The sequence below is a fragment of the Solanum dulcamara genome, chromosome 7 (genome assembly GCF_947179165.1).
Source record: "Solanum dulcamara chromosome 7, daSolDulc1.2, whole genome shotgun sequence".
Classification (NCBI taxonomy): domain Eukaryota; kingdom Viridiplantae; phylum Streptophyta; class Magnoliopsida; order Solanales; family Solanaceae; genus Solanum; species Solanum dulcamara.
In genome coordinates this window covers 72,057,251-72,081,137 of record NC_077243.1, presented here as the reverse complement: position 1 = coordinate 72,081,137, position 23,887 = coordinate 72,057,251, and the positions used below count along the sequence as shown (strand labels likewise).

General features: G+C 34.0%; 1 protein-coding gene across 1 annotated transcript; it reads right to left on the bottom strand.

Moving 5' to 3' along the window:
• Window positions 1-3,971: 3,971 nt before the first annotated feature.
• On the bottom strand, window positions 3,972-9,933 carry LOC129896728 (uncharacterized). Its single transcript, XM_055972688.1, has 3 exons — window positions 9,195-9,933; window positions 6,734-6,921; window positions 3,972-5,337 (listed from the first exon to the last, which is right to left on the bottom strand). Exons 1-3 carry the CDS (start codon window positions 9,775-9,777, stop codon window positions 4,522-4,524), a joined length of 1,587 nt encoding a protein of 528 aa, XP_055828663.1. The 5' UTR covers window positions 9,778-9,933; the 3' UTR covers window positions 3,972-4,521.
• Window positions 9,934-23,887: the final 13,954 nt, after the last annotated feature.

Genomic DNA, 23,887 nt, shown 5'->3' with positions numbered 1-23,887 from the left:
CCGCATATTGTAAATTCTCAATGGTATTCATTCGATCAACTTCTTTTTTTGTCCATGTAACTCTGGGAATTCCATTCTTATAGAAGATCTTCTTTATTGGGATGGGTTCAACAGGAGGTGTAGCAGGGATTGGCGATTTATTTTCCTTAACAATGTTTGCATATTGTTCCATGACTTGTGAATTACCATTATTAACGTTAGGCAATTCATTAGAGCATGAGGACAAATCAGGCTTGATGAGAGAGTTGGAACTAGTAGGCTTGTTAGGGTGACCAAGAAGAGGAAATTTAGAGAGGTTTCTCTGGTCAGTCACAAGAGGTGGCTGACCGGTGGCCAGTCCAGCCATAGGAGGCGGTGATGATCAAACAAGCCGGTAGCTAGGCAAACTAGGGTTCCATCACTTCAGGGAAAATATCTTTGTACATTACTTCAAGTAAACAACCTCAGAATCGAATTTTGACAGTTTTATCTGCTTCGAAATTGCTAAATTAGGCTAGTAACATTGTCGGCACAAGTATCGAGACAATCAGTACGAGTTTTCGGGCATTTGGCGCTTTAGCCTTTGAAATTTGGCCTAAGATTAACTTTGGTCAACATTCTTGAAAAAAAGCTCGGATGAAAATTTCGTCAATGCGGTTAGTTTCGAAATGTCGAGTTTGGTATAGAATGAAACTTCATTCGCTTCTTAAAGCTTCCGGTCTAATCCCGAGGCCCATTATGGAAATGGGCTAAATATGGTACTTGGATATGGGACTCACTTTTCATTAAAATGACCTCGTATGAAAATTTCAAAGGTGTCATTGAGTCCGGAACATCAAATTTGGTGGGGTAGCATATCTCATTTGCATGTACGGAATTCCGAGCGAATTCTAAGCACCCCATTGGGACTTTAGACTTGGCCAAAAGTGATGTTGCAGCACTTTACTGGTGCGGGCCACCAAAGGCCTTTGTGTTTGCGAGGGTCATGTTGATTGACTTATCGCGATCGCGATACTCCCTCCGTGATCATGAAGAGGAATTTCTCAATGGCTTGCGATCTCGAGCCTAGTGCTCCGCGATTGCGATGAACAAGTTCATTTGGTCTTTTAATTTAAGACCAGATGCGATCAGTATTTCTCCCAAACTTTGCATAACCATAACTCTCTCATTTATTTTCCGTTTTGGGTGATTCAAAGGCTATATTGTGGGGAATTATTGGGAAAATGCATTGGGGACTTCGGAAAGTGTGGGGGACTCATATTTTGTGTAAAATCATGCTAATAGCTACTGCCATTAATGTAATTTTAAGCTTAAACTATGAAATTCTTGCGTGTCTTATTTCCCACTGATTTTAGCCTCGAATTGTGTTCAATTCTGGAACACAAGTTTGAGGTAGTGTTTAGGACCTTTTTACAGAGTTAATTCCAAAATTATCAAAGTGCGTCCCACATTCTCATTTTTTACTCCAAAATTGGTCTGTCTTCAAATTTGATAATTTTAGTGTTAAAACGATCGTACTGATGTTATGATTCTATTGTTGATAGTGTGGAAGCATTCTGAGGACGTACAGAAGGGAAAAGCTCTGGTTACTTAAGTTAGAACGCGCGTAGTCGGCATACAGGTAGGCTACGGCTTCCCCTCCTTAGATGATTTGTGTGAAATTGGGGGTATTTGGGTGTTGATCAGGCTAAATTCTTAGAAACCATGCCTAAGGTTCTATTTTCAGGAAATTCGGGTTAATGAAGCATGTCTCCTGTTGTTGTTCATCATCCATACCTTGTGGTGTATATTATGTGTTTGGTTTATATCGTTGGAAGCATGTTTTGCTTTAGTCTAGGCTTAGACTAGTGATTGCCATAGACTTGCGCATTTTTGGAACTGCTAAGCCTAGGAACTTCTCTGACGTCACTTCGGATGGCTTAGCTCCCTGTAGACTGATATAGCAGATTTGAGTTTGATAGTATGGGCCTTAGATAGGCAGTAACAAAGCTCTTGGAATCGTATATCTATGATTCCCTAATTTCGTCGGTCCCGTATCACTTGATTCTTGGTTCTTAAAGTCTATTCGTCGATTCTGGTTAGATGTGGTTCGTGCTGGAGTGATTTATTGATGGCACTCGAATTGGGGGTACTCCTCGTGATGCTCAGCTAATCATTGATCCTAATTATGACCGATTCGCCTCTATTCATGGTTCAACTCCCTAATTCACTCCATCGGGCGCGGTTCAAGTCCTTGCCTTGGTATTATAGTCTCGGTTCAAGTCCCTGGCTTTACTTAGTTGTGGTTCAAGTCCATCGCTTTTTTCAACCTTGGTTCGGGTCCATAGCTACTTTCACCTCGATTCAAGTCCTTGATCATATCATCGCGTGGTTCAAGTCCACGATTATCCTTATCCTTGGTTATTCCAAATTCCGGTTCAACTCCTTGATACTTTCGTATTCATTCGGTTCAATTCCTCAACTCTTTCATGCTTTGGGTTAAAAGCTTAGGCTCTCGAAATGGTCCGATTCAAGTCCGTGGGAAATTGTGCCACGGTTGGCACTACGTCGGATTCCTTCATTTCATTTCAACTGTCCTCGCTCCTATTGGGCTTATGGGAGTTCGTTTGGGTTGTTGCTTTTAAACTTGTGCACGTGCGTACTCATCGATTTTGTGGGAGCCCGGCAGATTTATTTGGGATCTCTCTTTCTCTTTATGTGTGAGTATGCTTGTGTAAATACCTATTGATTTTCTTGTTCTTGTCTCTAGTTGTATTTTAGTTTCTCGCATTTCAGATTACTTTTGTTTTTCTTGCTCAGTCAGCCTATGGTGCCTACTGGGTACCTATTATTTTGGTACTCATACTACACTCTGCATCTGTTTTCGTGATACAAGTCCGAGCACCATCTATCAGCGTTAATCTCGAGCCTTTTGTAGTCTTGATTGGAGGCGAGGGTGAGTACACAACGTTCTAGATTTTCCCATCTCCCTCTGTTTATATTTATGACTTGTCTTTTATTTTTTTGAGACAGTCTTGCTTCTGTGGTCCACTTTTGGGACTTGTACTCATTTTGTAGTAGCTCTGTACATGTGACTTCCATGTTTTGGGAGGGATCTTTTATTTGTATATAATTTTGGTTTGCTTCCGCCCGTTCATTTGTGTTCTTATTATTGTTTTTAGCTAAATATTGGTCTTCTTCCCTTACATCCCATTACTCGTATTTCCGGGATATGGGTCGGCTTGCCTACTGATGGGTTATAGTAGGAATTATCATGACTCGAGAATTCGGGTCATGACACTTATATGATTTATATTATGTTAAATTAAATTCATTACATAATATAGATAGTATAAAATAATGAAAAAGTGAAATAGAAATGATGAATAGTAGTTTTCAAAATTTGGAGAAACACTTTTCACCCCTTCAAATATAGAGTTTAGAGGAAATAATAGAGATGGGCTGGAGTTACCCATCTCTATTTTTGTCCCCTCCAAATGTAGAGTATAGAGATGGAAATAGAGGAGGGTAGGAGATGGTCTAACCAGACACAAGGAGTTGTAAAGGATACAAGCGTGAAGCGTCTAGTACGATTTGCCAATATTTCAACGTTAGCTGTTTTGAAGTTACTACATTCTATCAACTTAGGCATATATGATTGAGGGAATTATGGCTTGCAAGTTCATTCAGTCTGTGTAACCTGAATTATACATGGTAAAAGATAAGCTGAGTTCTCTATTTCACTCTTTCGATCCCTCACACAATTAGACACCTTAAGTCAATGGACTTGGGGAGCTGTTCGACCTTAAACGATAATGAAGAGTCATCAAGTCCGAGGTGGCATCCCAGCTCAATAAGCAAAGGGAGTGTTATTCCACACGACCTAGTGATTTATTTTAAATTAATCTATGAATGAAATAAGTTGTCTAACGTGTTCCAACGAAGTAAAAGCAGTAAGTAAAGAGTACAATGTACTGTTCTTACATGGAAACACCCCGATCACAAATGTGTAAAAATGGAGCTTAGATGCTAGATAGAACCTGGTCTCCCTAGATTCTTATGCCTAAAACAAAGTTATGCTCAGGCCTCCACAGGTTAAACAAACAAAAAGCGGCTACATCAGAATTGCATATAGCATCCAAGCTGCAAGTGTTCCAACAATTTCTAACACTATGAAGGTAACTGAAACTATCGTACGAAATGTCAGTGGCTGAACCAGGAATTTCATAAGGGGTACAAAACTTTCAAACTTGAAACCTAAATTATTTTCCAAGGAAGGTGATTCAATGGAGCCCCCTTCATTGGCTTGCACTGTCAAATGTAATTTAAAAAAAAAAAAAAACTAGTAATTCTTCATTTCGTGTTCTATGTACAAACTTAATGTTTTAGAATCATTACTCCAGAGAGCAAAGTTCAGCGTTTAGAACCAAAAAAATACTCAAAGCATAAAAAGAAATGAGTGGGAGGAAAACTATGTTCAAATCTTACTCAGTGTCATCAGCATTCAGCCAGTCACTGGGCTCTTTGCTATCAGGGGTATGGATCCAAAAGGGTTGGCATCTTTCACAAGTTGGTGGAGCTTTTTCTCAACTGAACACAATATTGAGAGTCCTTCTCACAACTGTAATTTACTTCCTTAACATTTGCAGGCACATCCATGTTGTCCTCTTCAAGATCACTAAATGATACATCCTCCTCATTGTCAACAGGAATGGTGGTCTTACTAACACCTACAAATTCTGCGCCTTCTTCCTTTAACCAATCATCACCATCATCTTCATCACTCTCTTCTAACTTACTAGTGGAAACAGATTGTGGTTTTTCAATATTCTTATGGCTAGCAAGTCCTCCTTCAACCACAGATTTGTCAACAATTCGAATTTCACTGCTAATCACAGGCTGTTTTTCAACATTCTTATGGGTAGCAAGTCCTCCTTCAACCACTGGTTTGTCAACAATTTGGATTTCACTGCTAATCACAGGCTGCTTTTCAACTTTACTATGGGTAATAAGTCCTCCTTCAACCACTGGTTTGTCAACAATTTGGATTTCACTGCTAATTACAGGCTGCTTTCCAACATTACTATGGGTAACAAGTCCTTCAACCACAGCTTTGTCAACAACTTGGCTCTCAGTACCAAGGACAGGCTGCTTCTCGGTACCAGGGACAGGTACCCCAGTAAAAGTGCTTGGTTCCACACTAGACATCTCTTGAACCACATTTGCAGAAAGCGCAGTGGACGGCACTGAGACAATCTCTTCATGCCCGGAGTCATTTCTGTCATTTGATTCAGAAGTCCTCTTCTCTGGCCAGTCTTCTTCTATTGGCTTAGTTCGCTTATGCAACTCTTGTGCCAATGAGGCCCTGGCTTTGACAACCTGCACACAAATAGCATTAGCAGTGCTAGTGATTAAGATCACTCATTCTCACACAAAATGATGAAACCAAGCATCTGTTTATACACAAAATAGCAAAAAACAGGAAGGAGGCATTACAGGAGCGAGCTACAGTATCTAAGGGTGGTCAGACCGACACCCTTCGTCGGTAAATTATACCGTACATACAAGTAAAATAATATTCTAAATGATTAAATATCACATTTTGGACACCCTTAAAACAAGAAGGTGATGTAGTGTAGTGGTACCAGGTGCCTACGAAAGGCTAACGTTTCAGCAACCAATGTGCACGGGTTCGAATCTTAGTGGTTGCTGGTTTAAAGAATCTTTTAAACATTTTTAAAATAGCTCTTAATTACTTTCTAGATACTTAATATTTAATTAAAAAAAATTGAAATAATTCAAAACTATATTATCTATTAAAATATAATCTTTAATTAGAGACCTACAACTTAAAACTCTAAGAAAAATAAACAAAAATTTAGTAGTCAATTGAATTTTTAATTGATTTGGTTTTGGTTTCTTTTTCTTTTCATTAAAATTTGATTAAAACTTATAAGTAATTATTTAATTTAAAGTCAATAAGCAAACTCTAAAAGTTTTCTATAAAGCTACTAAAAGCAAAAAAGGCTTCATATAGAATTTTTTTTAATAAAAAATTCATTTGATTCTGCTCTCTATTTTTCATGTCTCGTAGTTATTGTTGTTGTCACCAAAGTTTGGTTAAAGCTTGAAGCATAACAGTGATTTCATTCTAACCTGGATTTTCTCTTCCCTTTCACTTTTTTTTTCTGCACGTTCACTTCATATTAAATTAAACATGAACATTAAAACTAAATATTATGAGTTTGATTTTAAATATCTTGATATATTTATTCATTAAAAAAATTTAATTATCAATATTAAATAATTTAATTAAAAAAAATTTAGTGCACCCATTCATCAATTTATTTTTTTGGTTACCTATGTGATTCCTGAACACCCTTTGTAAAATTTCTGCCTCCTTCACGGGAGGCAACTATGCAAGGAAAAAGAACAGCATGATCACTTGATAAAATCAGGAGGGAACTCGGGTACATGGCCAGTACTACTAGAAGGATTCCTCTTTGGATAATAGATACTGTAACTGGTATTCTTATAATTGGTTTAATAGGCATTTTATTTTATGTACATATTCCGAATTGGGTTCATCCTTGTAGTAATGAAATAAAAATAAAAGGAAAAATATGTAGTTGTCAATTAGTGTTATCAGCAGATAAATTAAAGCCAGTAAGAGACACATGGAGTATCTTCAATTATATACGCAGGCAGTCGCAAATAATTACATCAAAGACAACAGAAAGGGAGTAATCATTATGTGTACATGAGACTGCCTTACCTGTGGTGTTGACAAAAGCTTAGCATCTTGTTTATCCAGTCGAGGGTGAAGGAGTACAAAGTATATCTCCCAAAAGCGAGCTTCACTCATGTAAATTGGGCAGAGTTCAATCCTCAAAGCAGGCAATCTTGGGGCAAGTTGTTCAACAGCTAAGGCATGCTCTTGCTGTGCATCAGATAAGTAGAAATCTACATCAAAAGGAAATCCATACGATAAATGGTGTGAGCTGACCAGTGTGATACAAAGGACACATAGTACAATAACTATGCTGGGAGACGTAACACTCCTACCAACTGTTATTGTTCTTTCTTCTTATTTTACAAACATACCAACTTAATGTTACTAGAATTGTAATCTTAGGAAGTTTAGAGGTCCTGGGATCAAACGGTAGAACAGAATGGTTGATAAGAGCTATTATGGTGTTCCTCTACTTAGTAACAAATATAGAAGAGTTTGAATTTAGTGTAGACATGTAATCTTAAGTCTAAAGTAATAATTCAACATAGAGATAGATCAGTCTATACTGTGATTGTTAAAGAAACGTTTATAGTTTGAAATGTTACTGAATTCAGGAATTGGTAGAGAAAATGCCACATCAAATTCGAAAGACAACAAATAGCATAATTTATACTCCCTCCGTTCCTATTTACTTGTCAAATATTTCCTAATTTGATTTTCCTTTTTAGTTGTCAATTTTGAAAAATCAAGAAAGGACAATTTTTTTAATTTATTAACATTGAGTTAATGTCTTTGAAAAATGTAGTGAGTAAATATGTTTAAAATTCTATCAATTAATAGAGGTAAAATGATAAACTCACTATATCAATCAGTGTTTTCTTAATAGATGTGCCAAGTCAAAATTTGACAAGTAAAAAGGGACGGAGGGAGTATTAGTTTTGAATTGATGGAGGGAAAACAGTTTCAAGAAATAGCTCGGACAAACGAGATTCGAATATACAAGAACATACCCAATGTAACCCCACAATGGGGTCTAGGGAGGGTAGTGTGTACGCACACCTTACTCCTACCTTGTGCAGGAATATAGGCCAATGAAAATGAGACTAAAAAGTCAATATGCATGTGTTATTCTTAAAAGTAGAATTGCTAATTATTCATAAGGTACTTAAAAGTGGAATTGTTAGTATAACAGCTGCATAGTAAGAAAGTATGATAAAAAGGAGAAATAAAATTGCAAAAGTGATAGGATCACAAGGACCTATGTTGCTCAGATTCTTTAGAAATATTTTCTAAGTTCGTGTCGAATCCTCCAGAAACAGTGCATTTTGGAGGATCCTTCACGGGTGTGGTAGTAATTTTGGAGACTCAGCACACTAAGGCTGTATATAAACAGCACACCAAGACTATATATACCAGTAAGCAAGAAGGAAATCATTCTTTCTGATAATCAGTAGTCAGATTTTTTTGCTTTCATGCAGTCAAACAGAACAACAACAATTAACACTCTATGGCACATAGTATATTTCCTTGGCAAACCAAATCGATGTGCAAAACAAATCTGCTGCCTCTACCTTCTACAGCAATATTGATTGCAATATGATATCATGATAGTAGTTGCTAAAATATAGATAGTAGTTTCAGACACCCAACGGTGTGGTCTAGTGGTCAATGAAGTGGATTGGGAATCAGGATGTCTCGGGTTCAAAACACTAAGCCTAAGTCCATATAATGTGGGACTCTAAGCCACTCTAACACCTTCATCCCCAAGCTCAACTGGAGCGTGAATCGGGAACCCAAATAGGGATAAATCTGGCTCTAATATAATACAAAGATATGATATCTGGTACTAACTCAACCCAAAAGCCAACTCATGAGAGATGATTGCTAGGTCCATTTCCCAATCAATATGTGACTCTAACCAGAGGCGAACCTAGAATTTGAAGACGATGGGTGCATTGCCAACAGCTAATGCATGTTAGTTAAAGCACGTTACCCTATATATATTGATTCGTGTGATAATCTTATTAAACAAAGAAATATAAAACTAATATACTAACATATAAATATGAATTAAATGACTAAATTAGATAAACTTTGTTATGTGGAGTGATGGTTTTGAACTTTACTTTGTACTATGAGGTCGCAAGTTTGAAGCCGGCACTTCATACTCTCACCTCGAAAAGAGGAGATGCACACGTTTAAATCAGTGCACTCAATTAGTTAATGTGTCTTAGAGTGTCTAATAAAATATATGTCATATCTCAACGTGTGTGTGTATATATATAATTTCTTTCGAAGTTTAGCGGGTGCACGTGCACTCACGTGGACACGTGGATCCTCCTCTGACTCTAACTCACTCTAACACAGTCAAAGCAGACCGTTTATTTTGTTACTAAAAAGGGAGGAGGAAACCATGCTCTCACAATCAACAATGTATTGGAAGAATTTTAACGAATTCAAAATAAAAGGAAACACATAAAAGAAATTGCAAAAGTAAAAACACCTTCTTCATCTTCATTTTTGGGCAAAGGGAAATCCAACCAAGTTTCAGGATGCATCGCAATGTCCCTTACGAAAACCACTACTTCTTCCGTAACACCAACAACACCTTTGTCCAGATCAAAGCCTTCCTCCTCTTCCGGTCCCAATTGCAGTAAATTCGACGCCATTTTCGTAATTTCCGACACCGCAATATTGTTGGACAGTATAGATATCCCGCTCCTGAACTTCCCACTGATTTCAGCAAAGTCAGTCTGAAGACCTACGATCCCCGACGCCGGGTCGGGTTCCTCCTCACCCGGATCCGATTTGGAGTCATCTAGAGGCTTATACGAATCGGATTGTGGAGGTGGAGCTAAAAATGACGCGACTCCCCAAAATTGACTGGTTAGTGTTTTAGTTAGCTCCGACAGATCCTCTTTAACACCACGTGAAGTCGATGTCGGTGAAGATAAATCGTCTATTTGTTGATGATTTTCCGATTTTGGATTGTCAGTTGAGTGATCTTGATTGGGAGGTGGAACGACGTTGTTTGTGTCGTCGTCGAGATTCAGGGAGTTGGCGATTGATCGACCCAACCATGACATTGTTAGTAAGGTGACGGAAAAGTGATCGGAGTTTACAGATCGCCGGCGATGAGTATTTAACGGTTAGCTGGCGAATGAAGAAAGGTAAAGCAAGCTACACATAACTAACTTTGTTGTTCTGAAGTACCTACACGTGTAGTCGTTATTTTTTGGAGCTAAATAGTTAAAAACATTATTTTATTTTATTTTTTGAGTTTCTTATCTCAATCATTTATGGAATAATTATCTAATTAGACCTATATTATTCGGAAAAATTATTTAAATACACACATTATTTTACTATATTTTTTAACATTCCCTACCATTTGAAAGAATTTCAAAAATTTCTATTTTCCTACTTGTCTCTCCAACACGCGATACATCTTCATCCACATTTCCACTTCACTCTTAACTCCCCCTAAATTTAAGCCTAAATTCAAAGAAGTGTATCAGTAGTTAATTTTCAAATTTACAATCGTGTTTTTGTAGTCTTCTTCATCAATCTCAATTTCTAAAAAAGGTAGGAGAACTTCATTATCATAGATTTTGCTTTTACTACTTCAGATCTCAATTAAAAATTTTTGAATTTGGTATTCTTCATCTATAACTTCTGATGCATATGGATTCTAATTCATCCTTTAATATTGATCTTACCCAACTAGTTCCTCAAACAGAAAAACATGTTACTTTCGATTCTGATTCTTTTAGTGGTGGTGATTTTGACGAAAATAAATTCAAATACCGCAACAAACTTTTAATAAAGAAGAAATTGCAGGATGCTAATTTAAGTTCCAAATCTCCAGTTGCAAAAGCTTCAAGTTCGAAATCTCCAGTTCCAAAAGCTTCAAAAAAAGGAGATAAAAAAGTCGAAGTTACACGCCCTTCTTTACCCAAAGTTTGTATTTCTAATGTATCTCAGATTTTTTGATTCTCAATTTCATGTTTAATGTATCGTATTCTAATAACAATTTTGACATATAAGCCTAATTCAATGAGACCGAATTTATTATGTATCTTGTTCATGGTTCTCTTTTTTGATACATAAGTTGTTGTTATGTATATTCTTCATGTTTCTATTTGGCAAAATGTATGTGGTATCATAATATATATTGTCGTTGCATCTGCTATGGCATGTGAAATGCCTTTTTATGAATTTGAGTAAATGTATCACATATCATGATACATAATGTTGTTGTTATGTATCATGTTCATTGTTTTGTATTTGGTTCACAAGTTTACAAAATACTTCTCTTTTATCATATTCGTAGTTATATATTTAATACGCAACAATGTCAAATTTTCTAGTTTACAATGTATCATGTGGGTAAATGTCTTCTAATGTATTGGTGGTAATGTATCACATTTCATGATACATAAGATTGTGGTTATGTATCATGTCAATTATTTTGTTATTGATACATAAGTTTACAAAACCTTTCTCTTTTATCATATTCATAGGTATATAGTTGATAGATAATTATGTCAAATTATCTATTTTACTATGTATTATGTAAACCGTCAGTTTGTTTGGACCACTGTCACAATTTGAAAATCGAGCGTGATGACACTTATCCTTTTCCATCGGATAAATCAGCCTAATCCCACAAAATGCGGAAGATAAAAGTAGAAGACAATTTAGATAAATAAATATAGATAAAGCGGTAATTTAGTCAACTACAAAATCTCTCACGGACTGATTGTTATATGTACAAACCTTCTAATTACAAGATACGAAATAAATACAAATCTCAATCTTTATCTCTCGAATAGAACAAAGTAATAAGTAAAGAGGAATAGGAAGGATGGTCGGCATCAACAGTTATCTCTCAAATCACCTCAAAATCCTCGGATAAAAATAAGAAAAATTGGGTCACTGTCTGGGCTTAGAACCTCCATAAGTGTAGTTAGCAAGGAGTGAGTACCAACAACGCGGTACCTAGCAAGTAAACAACTAAGACCAAGTAAAGCTAGTAAAATACATGTATTTCTGTCACACCATCTAACCCCCAGACTACAACCTGCAGAGAAATCAATCAAGTCTAACAGTTCTAACAACACAGTATTCATATACCTCAACAATAGTACAATTCAATTCGCAAGCAAATCAGCACAATCAATAATACAGATCAAGGAAATATCAGGGGTAAAATAATTCACAATGATCAAAGATGTATGATGCAACGAAATGCAATGCAATGTCACATATCATGATGCATGTCTGCCCTAATGATACACATTCGATGATCACCTCAGACCGGAACCTATGGGGGCTCACATAGATCATGTATCTGCCGGAAGAGACCTCGGTTATAACATCCGTCGGAAAATACCTCGACCGTCGAAAAAACCTAGGCCATAATATCCGCCGAAAAAGACCTCGGCACCAAAAAAGACTTCGGCTAATCACCTCGATCGATAGAAAACTCGATCCCAATATCTAGTATCTCACTCATATCACTTTCTTAGCCATCATAGATTAGTATATGCACAAGTAATGAGTGAATACAGAATGAATATTCGCATATAATTCCATATAGTCCACAATCACCCAATTAGTCAATATCATTACAACAACATATAACTATATCCAAATATCCATAACAAGCTCAAGGTTCTATCACATCAAACACAACATTGTCATCTTATCTCAATTTTTCATTTATTACCCCACTCTTTATCATCAAGTTCCTTTGAATATCAATAGTTCTTAAAATCACTGTTTATCAATCATCAACACATAAGACACGAATACATGATCCTACAAACTTAAGAACAGGCTTAGAAATTCACTTGCCTCGAATTCGATCTCACTAGTTCAAAATTTGAGCCTTGCCCTTATGTTAGCGCTCTGAATCAAGACAATCTATTCAAATATGCAATCCCAATAAGAACACGAGTGTAACGATAAACAAATTAATATTTTTGAAAATTGGATCGAAACTGGTCCGAAATATCCAAAAAACCCGATTTCGAAAATGAAAAGAAAATCCAAAAAGGTTTACATAAAAATCAATCCTTGAAGTATGTAGAAACTAATGTTGAAAACCAATTTGAATTTGAATTTGAAGTTGAAATCAGCCCTCAAACACCAATTTTTACTAAAATTCATGTTCTTGAGAAAGCCCTTAATGTCCGGATCCCAAACTCCAACTCAAATCTGTAATATTTCTTGAAAAATATCTTACCCATGTTTTAAAAAGTTCAAATATGAAATTTCATCAAAAATAGAGTTCAAATCGATCTTAAAATCCTTAATTTAGCAAACTTTAACTTTACCGGAAAATCCAAATTATACGTAGTTAATATGATGAAAATAATCGATGAATCAATAAATTTATGCCAAAATCTGATTACCCATAACACAAGAATCCTAAATGTCGGGGTTAATTTTTGAGTCGGTTCTAGAGTCGAATATCAAGATCGGATCTCGAGTCACAAGTCGGATCTCAGTTCAAGTCTTGAAACAAGTGTTGGATCAAAAATGGGTTAGGAGTCAGGGTCAATTCTTGGTTCGAAAGTAGAGTCCTAATTCAGGTGTCGAGTGTCGAGGTTGGATGTCAGGATCGAGTTCCAAGTCGAATGTCGGAATGGGACGCCGAATTAGTCATTAGAATTTTTTTTGTATGATAATTAATAGGGAGTAATGTGCAAACTAATATATATATATATATATATATATATATATATATATATATATATATATAAAGAGAGAGAGAGAATTAAGTGATACAAGTGTGATTCAAAGTGGAGATTAGTAAGATTTTCGTTTTAAGTACCAAAAAATTTGTAATATAATCCAAATTTTGTAAAAAATTTTATTTTTACTTAAAAAAATATTGAAATTTGCAGAAAACAGTACAAAATCTTTATTAAAAGAAGGAAAGAAAGATTATTTTTTTCAATAGTAAAAATATTTTTGACTTTGAATTAATTAATTTACTCAAATCTTCATATATTAGATGAAATTTCTTATGAAACTAGATCTAAGGTAATGTATTTCATACACATGGCTAACTTGTTATCTTGAAATAACCCTAATAACATTATTACTATCAAATTTTTGTTGTAAACTTAAAATACATAATAAAAATATTACACAATACATAGTAAGTACAGATAAAAAAATTAAGGCCTCTTATTAGATGTTAGATTTAGCCTACTGATTTTATTGAGATGATAATCAATTGTGAATAAATTTTATTGATCAAATTAGTATTTAACAATTGTACAAACTTCATGAAGTGGACCAAATCCCAACATCCACTTCATTCATCTCCTGACAGGCACCAAAATTTTCTACACCAAAGTGATCAATGCTTCATTGACAATTAGTTGATTTGTTTTCCAAATTGATCATTTCTTTGTAGAAAATTTTGTTGCCAGTGGAAAGGCATACATTACATCAAAGGTATACAAGCTGATTTACTTAATTTTTTTCAAAGCAAATTATAATACCACACTGACAATTAGTTGATTTTTTTTTCCAAATTGATCATTCCATTATAGAAAGTTTTGTTGCAAGTGGAAAGACATGCATTATATATATATATAAAAAAAAATGTCACGATGGTTACAACTTACAACTATATTTATGTTGATAACTTCTATTCCTTGAAATTTAAATTTCTATGTTCTCTTTTTTTCTTAAAATTGTGTTGATTTTTCTTAAAAAAACTTCTAGACGGAATGACCTGAGAGACTCTTGTACTTGATTCTATTTGAAAGGCTCTTGTACTTGGTTCTATTTGTAAGTTGGACCCTTGTATTTATAGTTTTCCCAACTAAACTTTTAAATTCATTGAAACACAATATTTTAGACCCTTTTGATTGTTGATCGAGTTTATGTGGCATATATTTTGCTCAATCAAATGAGTGTGTGATGACATGCTCTTAGAAGCGAGTGTGTACATTAAACTTGATTAAAATATATTTAAAAAATTTTAAAAAAGGTTTGAAAAATAACTGAATAATAAAAATAGTTTAATGATTATAAAACGTTAGGCTTACGCCCCTCTAACACCATGTTTACGCAGGAAACAATTGGTGGTCACAACCTTGAAACCTCAGGTCTGGCTGTATTTGAACCTTTCTGGCATTGCTTCGGCATTTTTATTGTTGAAGCAACATCGTAGGACCGCTATTGTCTTCAACTCCTTCTATAGAGACCCGATCTGTTTAGATCTGTCTTTTCCGGCAAGCACACATTAAAATCCGCAAACCTTTTCTATTGTTTATGATTATATGTATATGTTCATGTGTATGTTTGAGTTGTTGTTGTGATTTAACTATCACGATGGGCCGGCAATTATAACTCCGATGAACTTTATCCAAATTGTGTTCCACTCCAGTGAGCTTCATTTCTCCGACGACCCCATATTCTGCATTTTTATATATATTTTCGTATATATTTCAGTGGATTTGTTTGTTTTATGTAGCAGAAACAAAGGTAAAGCTTCTTGGTGAGCTTCATTTCTCCGACGACCCCATATTCTGCATTTTTATATATATTTTCGTATATATTTTAGTGGATTTGTTTGTTTTATGTAGCAGAAACAAAGGTAAAGCTTCTTGGTGAGCTATTACCGGCAAAAATGGCTATGACTTTTTTTGCTAAATATCATTTCTAGCCACTTTAAAAAACAATCATATAAAACTTAAATTTTTAAAAGAAAATAGAGGATAAAAAGGTCTTGTTTAGTAAATGAATTTAAAAATAGAGGATAAAAAGGTCTTCATTTATCTTTGATCAGGTTTAAGATCATCTCCAACTCAACGCCAAATTTTACACCATTTTGGTGTGTGAATAGTGTTACACCAAATTCACTTTATTGAATATTTTAATATTATTTCATTATACAAAACTTTTAATTAGATATTATATAAATTATATATTTTAATTAAATCTCTTGTATATTTAATTATTTTTATGTAATATTTTTATAATATTAATTTTTAATATAAAAGTTAGCTTTTTTATAAATTAATTTTTCTATATATGACTTTTTTTAAAGTTAAATTTATGTTAATTCTATTATAAATTATAATTGGATCTAACTACAATTAACCTTCACAAAAATTAACTATAATGATTTTATTATAAAATAATAGTTAGTGGATGCTCCATTTAAAATGAGACTCACTTAATGGTCAAGCTATTTATGTAGCTCTCATTTATCTCCTTGTAAATTTGACTATAAATAGTCATGCATGCTCAGCAATTAAATGCACACAAAAACAATTATCTTTCTTTATCTTTTTGCCTTCCTTTCTTGTTAATTTGCTAATTTAGTTTATTTTATAACACGTTATCAGCACGAGATTCCGTTATCTTGAGCTATTTTAAACAGGTAAAGAGAGTAAGAATTTTATTTTTCTAAAATGCCTAATATTTCTAAACTTGAATTTGTTGCCTTGAATATATCGGGCAAAGAATACTCTTTATGGGCTCTAGATGTTGAAGTCCTCCTGGATTCGACGGATCTAATAAACACTATCAATGATAATAACTAGGCATCTAGCCAAAATTGTGTCAAAACTATGATATTTCTCGGTCACCATCTTGAAGAGGGGTTAAAAATGCAATACCTCACAATTAAATACCCCCTTAAACTGTGAAAAAATTTGAAAAAAAGATATAACCACCTGAAGTTGGTCATTCTTCCACAGACATGTTATGATTGATTCAATTTGAGGTTAGTAGACTTTAAAAGTATAATTGAATATAATTTTTCCATTTATAGAATTATATCACAGTTAAATTTATGCGGAGAAGTGGTTACTGAACATGAAAAGCTTGAAAAAGCATACTCCACATTCCCTCACGCGAATATGCTTCTACTGCAGCAATATCGCGAAATGAATTTTCAAAAATATTCTGAATTAGTTTCACACCTTCTTATTACTGAACATCATAACGACCTATTAATGAAAAATTATGAAAGTCGATCTGTTGGTTTTATGCCATTACCTGAAGTGAATCAGGCAAATTGTAACTAACGAGAAAGAGGTTGTGGCCCCAGTCATGATCGTGGTCGTGGTCGTAAAAGAAATTATAATCATGATGATCATCTTGCACCAAAGAATAACCAACAATATAAAAAGAAAGGTAAAAAGTATGACATTGTACAAAAAGAAATTCAGAAAGTATTTGTCATAGATGTGAAGGAATTGGGCACTAGTCACGTACCTGTCAATCCTTAAAGCGTCTGGTTAGGCTCTATCAGGCATTATTGAAAAACGGTGATAATAATTCAGAAATAAATTTTATCTCTGAAGATAATATTGAGCCTATGCATTTGGATGTAGTTGATTTCTTTGAAATCCCTGAAGGAAAAATGATCACCGATGAGCCCGCTATAATCTAGACAATTTTCTTTTTCTTTTGTTTATGCTAGTTGGTATTTTTATATTTTTTCTAATCCTGTAAATAAATAAAGTTTGTATAATAGCCCTATTTAATAATACTATTTACTTTGTTTATGTCTTATTTTGAAAAAATATGGATATGCTTCAAATTTTATTTGGATCAATAATCAATTATTAAGATATTTGTGTGATTGATAGTGGAACAACACATGCCATATTCAAAGATAAAAAATATTTTTCCTACTTGCTTAAAAGGAAAGAAATTGTTACAACACTTTCTGGTAATTCAAAATTGATTGAAAGCTCTGAAAGAGCTACTATATTTTTGCCTAAGGGGATAAAACTTGTTATAAAAGATGTGTTGTTCTTTTCTAAATCCACCAAAAAACTAGTTAATTTTCAAAGATATCCGCCAAAATCAATATCATGTAGAGACACTAAATAAAATGAATATTGAATACATTGGTATAACCAAGAGTGTCTCAGGCCAAAAATATTTTTTTGGAGAAATTACCAGCCTTGTCTTCTGGCCTATATTATGCAAAAATTAATAAAATTGAAGCACATTCGATAGTAAATCAGAAGTTTACTGATTTAAATGTCCTTTTGTTATGGCATGACCGAATAGCTCATCCTGGATCAATAATGATGATACGAATTCTTGAAAATTAAACTGGATATCCATTAAAGAACCTGAAGATTCTTACAAATGATGATTCATGTGCTGCTTGTTATCAAGGCAAGTTAATTGCCAGACCATCATCACTGAAGGTTGTCATCGAATTCTCTACTATTTAGAATGTATACTTGGGGATATATGTGGACCTATTCATCCACCTAATGGATTGTTTAGATATTTTATGGTTCTAATAGATGCATCTTCAAGATGGTCTCATGTGCGTCTCTTATCATCTCGCAACATGTTGTTTGCGAAGTTATTAGCACAAATGATAAGATTAAGGGCACAATTTTCAGATTATCCTATTAAGGTTATTTGCCTCGATAATGCTGGAGAATTTACATCTCAAGCTTTTGATGATTATTGCTTATCAATTGGGATAAGAATTGATCATTTTGTTGCTCATGTTCATACTCAAAATGGCCTCGCAGAATCATTGATTAAGCGCCTACAATTGATAGCAAGACTACTTATGAAACCATAATTACCCACTACTATTTGGGGTCATGTTATCTTACACGCAACATCACTCGTTCGTCTCAGACCGACTAATTATAATAAATACTCTCCATCACAATTAATATTTTGTCATGAGCCAAATATAACCCAACTATGAATTTTTGGTTGTGCGGTTTACGTGTCTGTAGCACCACCACAACGCCCTAAGATGCCCTCAACGAAGGTTAGGCATATATGTTGGGTTTGACTCACCCTCTATAATTCGCTAACTTGAACAGTTGACTGGAGATTTATTAACTGCTCGATTTGTAGATTGTCGGTTTGATGAAATGAATTTCCCACAATTAGGAGGAGAGAAAAAAAAACCAAAAGGAAAATTGAGTGGCAAGTTTCATCACTATCCCATTTTGATCCACGCGCCCCTATATGTGAGCAGAAGGTATAGAAGATCATTCACTTCCAGAAAATAGCAAATTAAATGTCAAATGTCTTTACTGATTTGAAACGGATAACTAAGTCACATATCCATGTAATAAATATGCCTATCCGGATTGACATTCCAAAAGGATCATCTACTAGTGTCATAGCTTCTGAATTCCAAACATACTTGAAGAGTGGTAGACTATTGGGTTCAAAGGATAAAAATCCTAGATAAAGAAGACCGAAAAATGATAAAGATGACACTATAAAAGAATTTCATGAAAAAGTTCAAGATCTGATTAATCCTAATATTCCTAAAGAAATTAGAATCTGAGACTCAAGTGAATCAAGAACTTTCAATGAATTCTACTGATGATGGAATAAATTTAGATCGATCAAAAATTATTGTGGATAATATTTTTGCATATAATATTACAATTAATCTTATGCAAGACAGTGAAGATCTTGAGCCTAAATCTGTCGAAGAATGTCGAAGAAGATATGATTGGCCAAAATGGCAAGAGGCAATTCAATCAGAATTAGACTCACTTGCTAAACATGATGTTTTTGGACATGTAGTCCAAACCCCTGATGATATAAAACTAGTTGGCTATAAATGAGTTTTTGTTCGAAAACAAAATAAAAGAAATAAACTTATGAGATACAAGGCACGCCTTATTGCACAAAAATTCTTTCAAAGACTCAGCATCGACTATGAAGAAACATATTCACCTGTTATGAATTCAATAACTTTTCGATATCTCATCGGTTTAGCTGTACATAAAAATTTTGAAATGCATCTAATGGATGTAGTTACAACTTATCTTTATGGTTCACTTGATAATGAAATTTATATGAAAATTCCAGAAGGATTAAAATTACTGAAGCATGTAATTCTAAGTCTCGGAAGATATTCTCAATTAGATTACAAAGATCATTGTATGGTCTAAAATAATCAGGGCATATGTGGTATAATCGTCTGAGTACTTGATAAATGAAGGTTATATAAATGATGTCATTTGTCCTTGTATTTTTATTAAGAAAACAAAATCAGAGTTTGTTATACTCGCAATTTATATTAATGACATAAATCTCATTGGAACTTCTGAAGAGGTGGAAAAGACAATTGAATATCTAAAGAAAGAATTTGAGATGAACGATCTTGAAAAGAAAAATTTATGTCTCGGTCTGCAAATTGAATATTTAGCAGATGAGCTCTTCATCCACCAATTTGCCTACGTTGAGAAACTTTTAAAACGATTTTACATGGACAAAGCATCTTCCTTAAGTACTCCAATGGTTGTTCGATTACTTAAAAAGGGCAGTCATGTGCATTTAAGCTCCCGCTATGCGCAAGGTCCGAGGAAGCACCCGACCACAAGGGTCTATTGTACGCAGCCTTACCTTACATTTCTGCTAGAGGCTATTTCCAAGGTTTGAACCCATGACCTCTTGGTCACATGGCAACAATTTTACCAGTTACTCCAAAGCTTCAAGGTTGTTCAATCACTTGAAGTGAATAAAAATTCAATCCAACCTCCAGAAGAGGATGAAGAACTATCTTGGTCTTGAAGTACCATAACTCAGTGCTATTGGTGCACTTATGTATCTTGCTAAAGCAACCAGACCTGATATAATATTTTCTGTTAATTTACTAACAAGGTATAGTTTTACTCCAACGCGAAGACATTGAAAAGGTGTCAAACATATTTTGCGATATCTAAAGGAGAGTGTTGATATGGGTCTATTTTATACTAACAAAGGTTGTGTAGACCTTGATGGTTATGCAGATGCAGGTTATTTATCGGATCCATAAATAGCTCAATCTCAAACAGGCTATATGTTCACATACAAAGGAACTGTTATATCATGATGATCTACGAAATAGTCCATTTTTGCTACTTTTTCAAATAATGCTGAGAGAATAGCGATTCATGAAGCAAGTAGAAAATATGTGTGGTTGAGATCAATGACAAAGTTCATCAAAGAAAGATGCAGCCTAAAGTATGATGTCAAAGTACCCACGGTTATGTTAGAAGACAATGTTGGTGCATAGCTCAATTAAAATGAGGCTTCATAAAAGGAGATAGAACGAAATACATTTTACCAAAATTATTTATCACACTCCGAAAGGGTACCCTAGGCGTGACCGACACTCAAAAACCATCTTTGGCCTCCGAGAGAACCACTTGGTCTTATCACTCATTCGTTCATCAACGGAAGACTTAAGTGAAAATAAGAATAATATGGGTTCGCCATCATCAATATCAAAGGAAAGAAATAATCCTTAGAAGAAGTAGTTTCAAAGGAGAACTACTCCGATTACATCATCAAACTCTATCTATAAAGCCTCTAACACTATTAGATGATGCTAATGACATGTCCATGACTACCTCAAAAGAAACATAATACTCAACAATAATAAAAGGATAAAGAGTTCCTACGAAAATAAGAAGGATTCACCAAATAGCTGAAAAGTAATGATCTTCAACGATGCGCTTGTTAAGGATATCTAACACTTATATCTGCATCATAAAATGATGCAGGTCAAATGAAGTCAGTACATGGAATGTACGAGTGTGTAAAATGGCAGGAAAGTAAAGACATATATCAAAAAACTCTTCTTAGGAAGACTCAACTCAGAACTCAACATCAATATGTAATGCAAGTTTAAAAATAATAATAAGCAATGCTTACTCAGTTGGGAGTTTCTCTAACCGACAACCATCACTTATGAGCTAGTGATGATACAACGAAGCGATGTCGTTGCCACATCCATCAAATACCTTGCCAGAGTAAAGGACATCACTATTTTGGATCCAATCATCAAAGTCCTCTTTTGGGGACTTAATAGGCATAGCCTCAATTCTGCGCTGACTATGTAGTTCTGGGGTTTGAGTCAATTAAACTCTTACCTAATTCGGTGATCAATACTACTTCCAAAATATGTACTCATATTAACATCATCATCTAGCCTTATTGGAATTTTATTTAAAATTTTCGAAATCATCTCATTACCTTTTCATCAATCATTACACTTCAAAACATCATTTACATCTCATCAAACTCAAAATATCATTTAATCAAATTCATTTAAACTCAATTCTTTTGCTCTTTCAAAACTCAATAAAATACATATATAGTATTAATTCAAATCACTATTTTTGTCAATGAATATTAAAAGCCAACATCTTTACTCAAAACACGCATAAAAATATTTATAAACATCAAATCAATCAGGATTCATGAAAAAGTAGCCACAAACAATAATTCCAATAATATGAAAGATAAAAATAATAATAATCTCAATGCATAAATATATCTAACTCAATTGAAGAATAATTAATTCATTTAGAATTCAAGATTAGGGTAAAACTCAACCATAACTCAATTACGATGAATTTAAATATTGGGCGCATGGACGAACTCAATCCAATGTTATGAATAGTCTTACATACCTGAAATTCGAAGTTTTACTCTGAATTGAAGAACTCAATGAACACTCTTGAACCCCTAGCCTTTTCTCCTTGCTGGAGCATTTTTGTGTACTATCCGGAGTATAAGAATCACCAAAATCGTATTTCTACACTACTAAAAATTAAAACTATATTTCAGAATGAGTAAAGAAGTCTATAGAGAGAAGAGACTAAAGAAGTCTATAGAGAGAAGAGTTCCTTGAAAAATCTTGATGAATAAAATGAGAAAATAAGGTGGTATTTATAGGTGTGGAGGAGGGACCTAACAATAAATAAAAATAATTTCAAAGGATGATTTTGATATTTCAATGGAAGATTGTGATGTAATGGATGATATCAAATGGAGGACTATTGATGTCATGGGTGATGTCAAATGGATCTAGATCTTTCCATGGTTGGTGAGATGAACTTTTTAAAACTGAATACCCTTTTCAGAGCTGCATTTGAACACGATAACTTCCTCATTAGGATTTGGTGTCTTTATATGAATTGTAGCTATAGAAGTCTACTTTCATGTCGTTCAAGAATCAACTGATTTGGTGCATCCTACAGTGAGATATAATATTTTTTCTACAAATACTTCATTTCATCACAACACTATGTCTTGTAAAAATTAATTTATTTGACCTACTTAGCCTTCGAATCTTAAGATATGGTCTTCATGAAAGTTGTAGGTACAGATATTGGAGTTATTCATAAATTTGAATCACATAAGTTGGACAATCCTATGAAAAGTTATTCCAAAAATACAAAAGCAGTATCATTTTCATCGACAATTGAAATACCACATACAACATTTTAAGGGGTGTTACATTATTCTTCACACATGATCTCTAGAAGAATTGTGATATTGATGTACAAAAAATTCATTCAAGTAATAATCTAGTAGATTTATTCACCAAATCTCTACCAACCTCAACTTTTGAAAAGATGGTACACAAGATTGGAATGCGAAAATTTAACCATCCGAATCGTGTCTTCATCAGGGGAAGTAGAATATGCGCTGCACTCTTTTTTTCTTAAACTAGGTTTTGTCTCACTGAATTTTTCTAGCAAGGTTTTTAATGAGCCAGCAATCAATGCGTATTGAGAATAACTATATATATTTGTTCTTTCACTAGAATTTTTCTTTTACATGGACATCCAAGGGCGAGTATTATAAAATAATAGTTAGTGGACGCTCCATTTAAAATGGAACCACTTAACGGCCAAGTTGTTTATGTAGCTCTCCTTTATCTCCTTGTAAATTTGTCTATAATTAGCCATGCATTCTCAGGAATGAAATACACACAAAAACAATTATCTCTCTTTCTCTTTCTGCCTTCCTTTCTTGTTAATTTGCTAATTTAGTTTGTTTTATAATAGATTATTATGTATAATGTATAATATTTGCTAGCAATTTATATTATTTAAAAAATTATGGTATAAAATAATTTTATATTAAAAAATTATAAAAGAAAATAATATGAATTATCTATGGTGAATGTTTTATGAAGAATTTTTTTTTATGAAATAAGATAATATAAATGAAATAAGAAATAATAATATAATAATAAAGAGAGAAAAATATTCTTTTTTGGTGTAAAATTCAGTGCAGTAAATTGGAGTTGATTTACACTAAAATAGTGCCGACACCAAATTTGGTGTTTGGGTTGGAGATGCCTCAAGGATTATGGCTGCAGTGGAATTTCATTTACGTTTATAAAAACACTCCACTATAAAGTATGCATCT

Excerpts from the sequence above, each read along its gene's own strand:
- LOC129896728 (XM_055972688.1), bottom strand. The coding sequence starts at position 9,777 with ATGTCATGGTTGGGTCGATCAATCGCCAACTCCCTGAATCTCGACGAC. Across the intron at positions 6,922-9,194 it reads CAAAAATGAAGATGAAGAAG|ATTTCTACTTATCTGATGCA; the intron begins GTGTTTTTACTT and ends CTTTTGATGTAG. Across the intron at positions 5,338-6,733 it reads AGCTTTTGTCAACACCACAG|GTTGTCAAAGCCAGGGCCTC; the intron begins GTAAGGCAGTCT and ends ATTTGTGTGCAG.